The sequence below is a fragment of the Engystomops pustulosus genome, chromosome 5 (genome assembly GCF_040894005.1).
Source record: "Engystomops pustulosus chromosome 5, aEngPut4.maternal, whole genome shotgun sequence".
NCBI classification, from domain to species: Eukaryota; Metazoa; Chordata; class Amphibia; order Anura; family Leptodactylidae; genus Engystomops; species Engystomops pustulosus.
The window spans coordinates 187,980,546-187,994,411 of record NC_092415.1 but is presented as its reverse complement, the minus strand read 5'-3'; the positions used below and the strand labels follow the sequence as shown (position 1 = coordinate 187,994,411).

Genomic DNA, 13,866 nt, shown 5'->3' with positions numbered 1-13,866 from the left:
AAAATGTGTTGCGAAAATTCCACTTACCTTCACTCGGCCCGGCTCGGTGTATTCCAGTGCGTTCCGATGCTCTTCAGCGCAGCAGCGCCCCCTGGTGGATGTTGGAGGAACTACCTTAATAAACTTCGGCCGGACCCGAATCCACCGCAGAGAACGCGCCGCTGGATCGCGAAGGGACCGGGTAAGTAAATCTGCCCCAATATATTATTAGAATTTTACCAATTTTACTCTTTTATTCACACTCCGCATGTAAAAAATTATCATTCCAGCTCAAATTTTTCTCGTCCTGCGAGTAAGTGCAAAATTTTATGGATTAGTAAAGTTGATGGGTTTGTGTTTGACATTTCCAGCTCTATGCTGGGGTAACCAGTATGAGAGAGGCTGTAAAGTGTATGATATACGGAGCCATAAATCCATGTATGGTAATGGTCTTCTAGTATATATGGAGCTGAAGGTTCATAATCTGTTATATCTAAAACAGAACTTTTACCTTGTAATATGGTATGTTTTATATTATCCATGACAAGTAAGCGATTATAATAACCTCTTTGTATTGGAACTTTTAGGCCCGACTTAAAGAGAACCTGTCATGCAAATTAACCCACCTAAAATAACAGGCAGGTTTGTTCTTAAGTTGAGTTTGTATGTAAGTCGGAACTGTATATTTTATAATTGTAGCTCCAGACAGAATTTTTTTGGTCTTTGTGACAATTGAATTTTGAAAATGTTGGATTGTCATCAGAACTAGGATTAACAATAAAGCTTAATTACAGCTGTTTATTGTAGCCAGGGACTATAGTACAGTAATTACCAACATCCAGAGGGACATTTGTAACTAGGAGTCATCTGTTAGACAGGTGTTCTTAAGTAGAGGACCACCTGTACTTGATTAAAATGATTGAAAGCATAGTCCTTTTAAAAAAATCAGTTTGTAAACCTATATGCAAGTCACCTGAGGTGAGTCCAGTGACACTATTTCAGTGGTGGCGAACCTATGGCACGGGTGCCAGAGGTGGCACTCAGAGCCCTCTCTATGGGCACCCGCGCCATCACCCCACCGCAGAGTGCACCAGACAGGACTCAAGGCCTCCTGAAGTCTAAGGCAGCCCAGGACCCTAGAAGGGAGCTACAATGATAACCAAAGCTTTTTCTCCTTCTTTCTACTTCATTGGTGTCCTCAGGTGCCTATAAAATTTAAACATGTGAAAGAGCAGGGAGTAATAAGTTACTGTTTAAATTGTTGCATCAGCACTTTGCGAAAAATATGTGGATTTTGAATGTAGTTTGGGCACTCGGTGTCTAAAAGGTTTGCCATCACTGCATTATTGAGTATAATGAAGCTTTGCATATTCATGAGTTACTTGCAGTGCCCTCCCTTCTTGTTCTTGTTTGACATGCTATGATATTGTGCTGTATGGAGAGCTCTGTTACATCATTGGGCACTTGTGACCAGGATGACATCCGTCCCATGTATGTATCTGATCACATGAAATCACAGCAAACTTCCCTGGAGGTTGGGGAGAAGTAGAAATTCATGAAGTTTGCTGTGATTTCATGTGATCAGATGTATGTATGGTGCACAGCTTGCTAATGTTAGGAGGCTAACATGACAAGCTGAGAAGAGGAATGGGATGGAGTAGATGGTATGGGTCGACCGAGCAGAACAAGCCTTGGGAATGTAATATAAAGTTGATTTATGTGGATGTAAGGGAAACAATTTTTAGCTAACAGAAGGGTGTCTGCCAATTAATAGGGCTCTATATGAAACAGTCACAAGCTGTATATGTGAAAATGTGGTGACAGGTTCTCTTTAAAGGAACCTGTCACCAGGGACCTCATTTTCCCTAAAGACAGGTGGTAGAAGCCCATCACACCTACAGTGCAAAATGCCTTTCTGCCTTTTATAAGCATTTACATTACAATACAATTGTGTGTTATAACTTACCTTGCATCCTGACAAAATCCCCTGTAGTCACAGGGGTTGGGCATTGGTTTGGATGCATTTCCAAAACTATGTGACTTGTCTGAGCTGCAGGCTGCCTCCATCTTTGTGCCCCTGTACAGCTTGTCCCTCCCCCACTGATGTCAGCTCACCAGGCGTCACAGCCTCTGTGAAGGAGCAGGAGGGAGGAGCTGTACAGGAGCACAGAGGTGGGAGCCAAAAACTGTGGAGTGAGTAACACAGACAAGTCACATGTAGTTTTTTTGAAATTCATCCAAACCAAAGCCCAAAGAAAGCAGCCAGGTTTTTCATCCTCTTTAACCAAAAGCAGAGGACCCCATACACTGTGGAAGGGCTAGGTTACTTTGGCTCCCATCCTATGCACATAATGGTATTTGAACTGTAGAGTTTGGCAATTTGTATAAGTCCTGTAGACTTAGAAATGGCACAGCATTCATAACTGTTTATGATTCCCCCATTCTTGTGCAGGAACCCCAACGATCAGATACTTAAAGGGGCTTTCCAATTTTGTGTAAATAAGACATATCATCGTTGAGATTGAGGTGGGACCTGAACTCCAATCTCAATGACCCCCATTCCCGCACCAGGACTGAACAGAGAGTTTGCACATGTGCAACCATTCTGCAGGTCTATTAAAGCCTTTAAAAAAGTCTGTACACTCAACGATTTTTGTCACCCCTATATACTGGAATGGCCGTGCATGCTTGAAAAACCCTACATTTGGCCTAGCTCTGGGAATGGAATCAGCAGAGCTCTTGTCAGGGTCAGAAGTAGTGGACCCATTGAACCACCGGGAGCGATGACGTAAGCCAACGCCTGGGAGCAGAGTGGTACGGGGTTTTCACCAGAGCCCGACACAAAGCAGGTGGACTTGCTGCGGTGGGATACTACCAGGTCGCTCCACAGGCGCGACATTGCTCACCTTGGTGGCCAAGGCAGGGTGCAAAATCGACAGGCAGAGACAGAGTCGTGGTCAGGTAGAAGGTCAGGAGAGGTGGCAGAGAATCGAAGTCCAGAACAGGGATCGAGGTCACAACAGGAAATCACTATAATTGCAGGGTAAAGCTTTCTTTGGGGCAAGAGGCACAAGTATCCGACAGGGGAGGCTGGAATAGGCCGGCTATTTACTAGTGCAGTGGCCGGCCAACGAGCTGGCCCTTTAAATCTTACAGAGCCGCCGCGCAGGCCCTGAAGCACTGGGGACCATCAGCTTTAAGTTACGCCACTGGAACAGCCAACAACAAACTGATACAATGTAGCAAAAGATATGTACACAAGTATTGTGGATGTGATTATCTCAAAGAACATTGTCCACACAAAACAGAATTGTATCCACTTCATAGATGCAGGTCTTTTATAGCGTGATAGGTTCGAGGCCTTATTACTGAGGGTCCCTGGGACCCAAGTGGTATAATGAGGGTCTACAAGTCTCCCTGCACTGCCCTATAGCTGCCTAAACTCTTTTGCGACAAACTTTCTTATAAGATCTCTAAGAAATCCCTTATAAGTCAATGAAGCGCAGAACAAAAGTTTTATTCACATTATCGCAGAGCAGCTGTGTAACAGAGAGACCACTCCCAGAGGGATCCGATTGTGAGATTATTACACTATGTCATCCATCATTTTAAGTCAATATGGTTATGGTGAATTAAAATTTTAAAAAAAACCTATAGATTCAAAATACAACGAAAAGCCTAAAAATGTTGTTTTTATTAGTTGATGCAGCCGGGTTATCCAAGGTGGATATGTCAGCCTATACTACATCCACTCTCATGCCTGGACATCATCCAGCACATATTTTATAAGGAACATTGGTCCTCATTACTCCAGAAATCCACAAGGTCTGATGCTCATTTAATGATATAGTAAGTAGGCCAAAAATACCCCATCCGTATATTTACTGGAATTCTTCTTTAAGACGTGTGCAGGTTTCACAGGTTTTTGATCAAAAAGCAGCCACATGGGAAACATGTTTGAACCACATGTTCCTATAGTACAGAGACACAATCCATCTGTTTTCCAGTGTAGTCACACGAAAGCCTGCCCATAATATATACCTATACGATACAATAAATGTATCCCGCCATCCACATTATCATCCATCTCCACCGTCACAAACAGTTTTGGTAGACGTGTAGAACTTGCATGTGAGTTCTTTTAAGTGGAACTGTTCTTCGTGTTTAAAGAAATGACACCATTTGGGAGAATTAAAAGTTTGAAAAAAATATGTAAATCAGCAGGTGACTTCAGCCTGAGCTCCGTCTTTTAATTTATTCGCACCCTGCCCTAGGAGCTAAGAGATGCAGATGGCACCAGAGAGCTGGTGCTTGGTAAGTGCTGGGCGTGAGCTCTCTCCCAGCTCCTCGGTCGGAAGCCGGTCAGGATTAGGAGTTTGGGGTTATGCCGGCTAATTTACATATTTTTAAAAACTCTTTTTTTTTAAATTGTGCTGTTACTTTACTCGCTAAGAACAGTTCCATTTAGTGCATAAAGGAACATAAGTTCTACATATCAGTGATGTCCAATATCCTGGTGGATGGAGGAGGCCATGCCGTCATTGGTCACCCCTTTAATTTTTTATGGGAATGCAGGAGGTAGCTGACTATGTCCGATTATCTTCAAGAGCCCAAGTGTTGTGAATAAGGCTGCAATCAGATGACCATTGTGGGACTTATATACTTGCGGCCGGATATACATCCCCATGGACGCCTATGGCGTGTGCTCACCGTAATGTGCCGTCGCCACAAAATAGATAGTGTATTCCTATCTTCATCGCTGTTTCCTACCGAGAGGGGAGAGGTGTGTGCTGACGTGTGCTTCTCGGGCTACGGACGGGTGAACACACGTTTATCTGAATGTACCCTAAAGTGGCTTTATACCAGTGGTGGCACTTCCATCGCACGGACTGGATAGGATAGAAGATAACTTGGAATAATTGGAATATTCCATTAGATACTTATCTGTTTATCCAGAATCTTATGGTGGATGTTTCTAGAAGCATGTAATACAGTTCTAAGGCCAAGGCGCTGTAAATAATACCGAACGTTGTGGTGTGGTGATACAAATGAAGTGAAGTCTTCTGTGAAGGCTATAATGAAGCCGAACTGTTATCCAAGAATTAACCACATGCACTTTTAACCTGAGAGGGAGATTTTCTCTTGGATCCCACTCACATCCTTGTCCTATTTGTGTCAAATTGAATTTTTCTCCTTTGTCATTTCGCTGGTGGCGGAGATGTAAAGAGAAATGATGACAACTCGTTTCCGGACACTAAACCCAAAATAATCTTCATATCTTATGAATCAGTTTCTTCTTTTTATACAATTTTTTTCTGCTCCTATTGAAATGACTTTTATATGGGAAACTTCTATTGAAACAAATATGTATGAGAGATAGGTAGCGGCTCGAAAGGATTGAACAATTAGGGCGTGTGGAGCTTAAAGGGAAAGGTGTTGCCTCCAGGAGCTTTAGATTTCACTATTAATAATATAATAAATTATGCCTAAATGCAAATTATCATCTATAACTGGAATACATTTTCCGGACACATGGACAGCTTAGAATGACTCAATCCTATTGATATGGAAAGTTCCTTTCCCTACCTCTGCAAATCCAAGGGCTCATTCATACAAACATAATGGGGACCAATATGCGGCTGCACCATTTGCGGTCGCATATCGTTCCCTTTGACGTTCATGGTGCGATCAGCACATATCGTCTCACCGCCCCGTGACCGTGCATGGCAAAATATAGGACATGTCCAATATTTAGCCATTTTATGGCACTGTCCACTCGCTTCTCTATGGAGAGGGGAGGGGTGAGCAGCAGGGTCCATCACCATGGTCCATCATAACCCATGATATCACTATGTTCCATCATAATCCATGATATCTCTATGGTCCATAATCACTTCTGATATAACTATGGTCCATCATCACCCCTGATATCACCATGGTCCATTATCTCACCTGATATCACAATGGTCCATTATCTGACCTGATATCACAATGGTCCATTATCTCACCTGATATCACAATGGTCCATTATCTCCCCTGATATCACCATGGTCCATCACCACTCCTAATATCACAATGGTCCATCATCACTCCTGATATCACCATGGTCCATCATCACTCCTGATATCACCATGGTCCATCATCACTCCTGATATCACCATGGTCCATTATCTCCCCTGATATCACCATGGTCCATCATTACTCCTGATATCACCATGGTCCATCATTACTCATAATATCACAATGGTCCATTATCTCCCCTGATATCACCATGGTCCATCACCACTCCTAATATGACCATGGTCCATCACCACTCGTAATATCACCATGGTCCATCATCACCCCTGATATCACCATGGTCCATTATCTCACCTGATATCACAATGGTCCATTATCACTCCTAATATCACTATGGTCCATCATCACTCCTGATATCACCATGGTCCATCACCACTCCTAATATCACCATGGTCCATCACCACTCGTAATATCACCATGGTCCATTATCTCCCCTGATATCACCATGGTCCATCACCACTCCTAATATCACAATGGTCCATTATCACTCCTAATATCACTATGGTCCATCATCACTCCTGATATCACCATGGTCCATCATCACTCCTGATATCACCATGGTCCATCATCACCCCTGATATCACCATGGTCCATCATCACTCATAATATCACAATGGTCCATTATCTCCCCTGATATCACCATGGTCCATCACCACTCCTAATATCACAATAGTCCATTATCTCCGCTGATATCACCATGGTCCATCACCACTCCTAATATCACCATGGTCCATCACCACTCCTAATATCACCATGGTCCATCATCACCCCTGATATCACCATGGTCCACTATCTTCCCTGATATCACCATGGTCCATCATCACCCCTGATATCACCAAACTATTCTGATTGGATTCTGCACTGGAGGAAATATTGATGGAGGAGCCTATGCATATTATCACTTTTTGTGTGGCAAAAAATGGTTAATATATGTTTCCTGCTTATCGTGTTCTCATTAGAATTTTTTCTGTTTCAGGGTTCCAGAAAGACTTCAAATTGAAAAGCCATGCTGGGCAAGGACAGATAAAGATATCCAGTACTGGAGAAGAAGAGGCCAGGATTTCAGTGTTTTAATAAACCATGGAGGCAACAGACCACCTGGTGACAATAGTGCATCGTCCACTGATATCGAAGGAAAGAGGAAATGTAATGTTATAGATAAAAACACCAAGGACTTTCACAATATAGTAACTGAAAATGTGGATAAAGTCAAGCAAAAAGTAAGAGTGAGTCCCAAGTCATCGGATAGCCAGATGTCAGATGGGAGTTCTGAAAAGCTAGAATTTATCCCAGCAACTCTTGAAGATGGTTCATTTTTAGGTCCAAATAAGCTGAAATCTCAGTTGATGCCAAACGTTTCTCCTGAAGGTCCATGTCATATGGCTATATCTTCTACTACGGGTGACAGTTCCTTTGCAAAGGAAAATAAAATACACTCCCAGGATAAATATAGTGTACAGCAGGACTTCAAATGCTCATTCTTAAAACCGAAATATAGTCGACCTTCAAAGCCACCCTCATATGAAGTTCACCAGCAAACATGGGGAGCTGTGGATGTAAGTGAAACCCAGGAAAACCAAGAAAAAGAGGAACATAACTCGTCTCCGAAAGTGTTAGAGGCCCCCCAGGAATCCTGCGTTCATGACTCAGGCATGGAGCCACCTCATTATATACCTCCACCCTCATACAAGTCCCCACCTCTCCTACATGCAGCTAATCAACCTTTTAAAAAAGTGCCTCGCTCAAGTGATTGCATACGCCAAAATATTTCGGTGGAGAAAACCAGCACAAGTGACAAAAAGCCAACCTGTTGTCTTGGAAATAATGGTCCATTCACTAAACCTACCAACCACAGGCATTCTGAACACTGTAAACACTCTGTGCAATATATTTCCTTCGACGACCCACGTATCAAACACATAGCAGGTGCCCAGGAGGCAGAAAAACACAATCATGTTAAAAAAAACAATGGTCATTTCAGACTTGAGCAATCCGGTAAAGAAAGTAACTTTCGGAAGCGAGAACAAGACAGTGCCTTTATCAATCCTAGAAATGCAGGCCATCATTTTGTAAAAAGAGAAGGTATAAAACACAAGCAGTGGCTGCACATCACCATCCCCGAGCATATGTGCTATCCTCTACCGGAAAACCGAGATGGCGCTACTGCTTGTAGTTTACCCGAGGACAGTGAACCGACTCATAAACTCTCTTTGAAAAAGACCCACTCCGATAGCGCTTGTGAAACGGTAACAAAAGTTAAAAAATTTGAGCCTGAATCATTTGTTTTTAGTAAAAAAAGTTCCAAGAGAAAACTCAATGAAACAATATTTTGCTTGGTCTCCATTCCTGTTAAAGCCGACTCTGCCACATCAGATATGTCTAAGAGCAACAATCACATAACAGACAATGTGGACAGGATGAACATGTTAAAACATATCAATGGGGGTCCGCATGAGCAAAGGCTTTTAAGTGCATCTTCCAGTGACTTAGAGCTGCAAACACTTACAGGAAGCATGAACAATAATACCGAGCTACTAAAACAAGCTCAGTCTAAAGCAGAGGAAAATAAACAAGCAAATGACCTCAGATCTGGTGAGCAGAGGAAACACAAGGAGCTGACATATTCTGGCTCCTGGCCAGGCGATCAGTACAAAGATCAACAAACGCAAACCGTTTTTACAGATATACCGACTTCCCCGCTTTACAATGGTGCAAAAGAAGGTGAACTGGAAAATAAGTCCCAATTTGTTCCCACGGGTGCATTGGGAGATCCACAAAGACTTCCAGAAAATGCCAGACCCAACATATTTGGTATAAAAGGTCAAGTAAGCTTAACACCATCCACTAATAGCGCATTCTCCAGAACATCTTTATTGTTGACACAGATACCTAGATCGGAGCCATGCCAAAGGCTCGACCATCCCAATGCCAGTACCGACGGGAAAGAAAAGCTTGTCAAGTGTGAAAAGAATGAGTTTGAAGAAGAAAATCCATGCAATAAAAAGGAGATTTTTGGACAATTCCTTCTAAAACCTGTGAACCGGCGTCCGTGGGATGCTATAAGTGAACTGGAAAGTATGAATAAAGAGTTTCAGGAACCAGATAGTTGTAGTAATTCTAATGATGGAGAAAAGAATGTGGTGAAGGAGCAACATAAGGTGACCCAGGTGGACTTTACCACCACAAGGACAGCACTAAGGAGAGAGATGTTGAGCAACAATAAGCATATTATAGAGGTTGAAGAAATACCAATGTTTGAGGTTCTTCAGAGTCAAAGTAAGTTAGAAAGTTGGTGCGCAGAGAAGTTGTCGTATAGTAGCGAGAGCAGCGGTGAATTATTGTCGAGGATTACTGAGGTGAAGAATAAAGCTGTGAAGTTGTTGGATGGATGTTTGTCGGGAGAATCACAAATTCAAACCAAGAAAGCTGGAGACAAAGTGACTCCAAACACTAAAGCCATGACTAAATCGGATCAGGAAAAACCAGTGCAGAGTCATCTTAGTAAAATCTCCAACAATAAAAAACAATCCAAAGATGTCGGCCTTCATCATTTCAGAGAAGACAAAACATGTTTCGATCACACATTTTTTGACATTGTGAAGGTCAGCTGTGCAAAATTTGGCCAACTAGGTGACAATATGATCCGTAAGTTGTCACAAGCCGACAGAAATCATGGGCGTTCTGTTCCAGACCTGAGTAAGCAGTTTATCAGCACAAGTCGTAATGGAGACTTTTATGAGGAGCACAATTATTTGGATATTCCTGAGAATGAGTCGCTACATGAGAGAGCTGCGAGAATTCTCGGAATTGATGTAGCAGATGATTGTTTGGTGTCAAATGGGAGCTCTGAAACTCAAAGTCCCGAAAACGTTCTCCCTAGTAGTGGTTTACCAAAAGACAAGAGTACAAGGGAGAAAAAAATAAGTGAAATTTTTTTCCCTGCAAGAGAGACAACAGGGGTATTCAAGAGTATCCTACATTTGCCTTTAGACAACGAGAAAGCTGCTGAGAAACTAAAATATATCGACCAACGTCGAGATCCACCTTTTTCGTGTCAGTCTGTTTCGGATCATAGTGAGACAAGCGTTACTAGCAGTGCTGAAAAAAGGGTCAGGAACCCTTGTAAAAGGATCGAGACATTACAGGGTAAGCTTGCCTGTACACCTGTTCGGACTGCTATAGACCGCCTCGCTCGAATGAAAGAGGTTGATTCTGTTTCACGAATGAGGAGGTTAAGTATTAAAAGCACAGATTCAGGAGATGAATTGGATGAAGAAAAACATTTCCATGGGTTTCAAGATGGAAGAACGCGGAAGTTTTCCACCGGCTCCATTTATAAACGTGTGATATCGTTGGATGAGAATCTACTCTTAACCCCCAAAGGAAAGGAAAAGTTGGAATTATCATGCACAGGTAAAATATGGTTTTAGTCAACGTCATCTCTGATTGTAAAAATGTCTTGTGTAAACATGGTCTTGAAATAAGGTAGATCCGATGGTAGATTTCTACTGGCTACCTGACCCCTATACTGCCCCTGTTTAATCTTTACATTCAGTAAAAAACATTCAGAAAAATCTTATCTTTTATTGTGCAAATGAACGGCAAAGGCTACTGGTGCATCGAGTAGCCTCTCTGGGGTGCAGGAGCCATGGCTACTCCATACCCTGAATAATCTTAGCCAATCTAACCTACCAGCACCTTCTCAGCGTGTCCCTACTCCTTAACGCGGTCTCCTCCCGAAGCTGGAGCTAGTCAGGTAGATAGTAGAAACCTACCATTCGATCTACCTTATTAGGTTAATCCCTGATGGAAGATTTCCTTTAACTAGAAAAATATTGATCACCTATGTCTATTTCCACATGTTTTTTTCCTGTCTTTCAATGCATATGTCTTCCAAGAGTAGCAAAGGTATACCAGGCACCATCATATTGTTGAAGTTGTTCAGAATAATTAAGATTTTGGTTGTACTTGCCAGTCATATTATTTATGTGCAAATTTTACTAAGCTGGTCTTTAGGCCACAAATATTAAAGAGGACCGGTCACCTAAATTTTCGGCACTAGGAGATGTTACTAAAATAAGCAGCTCCTAGTGCTTGATCAAACGCCGCAGTGTTAGAGTGATAGCGTTACCGGAAACCTCCGGTAACGCTATCAAACACTGCGGCGGGGTACAATGTAATCATCGGACTGCTTGCAAAGCTGTTCGATGTATTCATGAGGGGGCGGTCCGAGGCGCTGCCTCTTCCCTGGACCGCCCGCTCGCTCCATAGGCCGGCGCTAGGCGGCAGTCACCGCCCCTAGCCACGCCCCAACCCCGCCCCCTCATGAATACGTCGGACAGCTTTGCGAGCTGTCCGACAAGTACACTGTACCCCGCCGCAGTGTTTGATAGCGTTACCGGAGATTTCCGATAACGCTATCACTCTAACACTCACTGCGGAGTTTGATCAAGCACTAGGAGCTGCTTACTTTAGTAACATCTCCTAGTGCCGATAAATTGGGTGGCAGGTCCCCTTTAAATAGTTTTGTTTAACCCCCCCCCTCCCCAACACACACGCACACATACGTATGTTCATGCTCAATGGCACAAGGAGAGGAAGTTCCCAGGCAACTCTGGTGGAACTTATCTCCCTCAAGAAAAAAAGGATCTTGAACATTGAAATCCAACTACTCAAGACTTCTTAGCTTCACATCTACCTTCGGAATAGAGTTGATGGTTCTTTTCGCTTCAGGAGGTTATCTGGTTCTGCTGAGATAGACTGCTATTAACTGAATCTTACTTTACATCCAGATATAATGGATCCATTATTGTGTAACTAATAGGTCAGTAAGAAAATTGAAAAACAGCAAAAGTTTCTTGGTTCCATGTTAGCTTCTCTAAATCTTGTATAAATTAGTGTACATATAGAACAATCAGAACTCTTTCACCCAATTTCCTATATGCTAGTTTCCGGTAATACGGTGGTCAGGAACTAAAAGCCAACATATTGGGGGTCATTTACTAAGGGCCCGATTCGCGTTTTCCCGAAGTGTTACCCGAATATTTCTGATTTGCGCCGATTGTACCTGAATTGCCCGGGATTTTGGCGCACGCGATCGGATTGTGGCACATCGGCGCCGGCATGCATGCGACGGAAATCGGGGGGCGTGGCCGAACGAAAACCCGACAGATTCGGAAAAACCGACGCATTTTTTTAAAAAATTGTGTCGCGAAAATTTCACTCACCTTCATCCAGGATAGGCCGGTGTATTTCGAGGCATTCCAGCGGACTTCAGCGGTGGAGGAACTACCTTGATGAATCCCGGCTGGACCCGAATCCAGCGCAGAGAACGCGCCGCTGGATCGCGAACGGACCGGGTGAGTAAATCTGCCCCATTATTGAAGACCTTTTTTACCTGACATAGGAATTCCTTCAAGGTTCTTCATCAATCTTGTGTTTGTCCGTATCCTAAAGTTGATCTCTTATTTAATGTGGCCTTATGCATAAGTCTAAAGTTAGTCAAGATAGATAATTCTAGACAAAAAGATTCATTTTAGCCAAAATATATTTAAATGGATATGGCTGTGTCCATAGAATGAATATTCACTAGATCATCAGTCATTCAAAGGTTTTGCAGCCACCATCGTACTCTACTAAATATGTCCACATTTAGGGCCACATGTATCACTCGTTTTTTCTGTTGTTTTTGCGCCTTTTCATTCAGGCGCACCGTTTTTGCGCCATTTTTGCGACTAAACGCCAAACTAGCCGCACAGCAAAAATAACCAGCTTTCCCTCATCTATCGTACAAATCCAGATGTTTTGCTGCGCCTAATGATATTCATCACTTGCAACGTTTTCATTTAGGCGCAAAAACGGGCGCAAAAACACTCCAGCCCAAAGGTGGCGTTAACTGAGAAGAAAGCACTGAGCCCCTTTGCAGAACAGCTCATTTCTAGCAGCAAAGCTCAGCCAGACACTGCTGACACAAGTACAGATAATACAGACATTAGATACTCTGCAGACACTAGAACAGATCATACAGACATGAGATGCTCTGCAGACACTAGTACAGATAATACAGACATTAGATACTCTGCAGACACTAGAACAGATCATACAGACATGAGATGCTCTGCAGACAGGAGCTGCAGACTCTAATTACAGTTCATCACCTTCTATTTACAAAACATTCTGCAAACTCCTGAGCTCAAAGCAAGAGAGAAGAGAAGTTTGCAGAAGTTTGCAGAATGTTGCAGATACTACATACAAGTGTCCCCCATGTAATTCTGCACAGTATCACCAGTGTATCTGAGGGGGATACTGTGCAGAATTACAGGGGTGCAGCAGGAGACCAGCACTGGGGTATCCCCTCCAGGAGAAGCCCCTGCTGAGGAGGTCACTGGGTGCTGGGTGTCACACACCTGGGTGCTGCTGTGAGTGTTATCTTCATTCTGGGCTGTGGGAGAAGCAGAGAGGAGCTCGTAGCAGGATCACATGTAAGTGCCTGAATCTAAAATTGCGCCTAAACTGCGCCAAAATTGCGCCTAAACTGTTTCAAGTAAAGTGATTAATAAGAGGCAGGAAATTACCTTATCACAGTTGGTGATTATTCTGGCAAAACAGTGCGCCAGAATTTAGGCGCAACTACTACACTTAGGCGCACAAAAGTGATAAATGTGGCCCTTAGATTTTTAATCTTACAATGTACACAGATTTCTTTGTGATTTATACTAAATTGTCATATGTGATCCCACCCTTTTAAAACAGGCAGAATGGTGCCCATATTGTATTTCTCATTGTTTTCTTTCCAGAATTATGGCATTT

General features: G+C 42.9%; 1 protein-coding gene across 2 annotated transcripts in view; it reads left to right on the top strand.

Moving 5' to 3' along the window:
* JCAD (junctional cadherin 5 associated) overlaps window positions 1-13,866 on the top strand; it is a 63,394-nt gene that overhangs the window by 46,891 nt on the left and 2,637 nt on the right. For both annotated transcript variants that reach the window (XM_072154075.1, XM_072154076.1), the window contains exon 4: window positions 7,034-10,470. In XM_072154075.1, coding sequence (XP_072010176.1) covers window positions 7,034-10,470 — 3,437 coding nt within the window. The remainder of the gene's footprint in view (window positions 1-7,033; window positions 10,471-13,866) is intronic.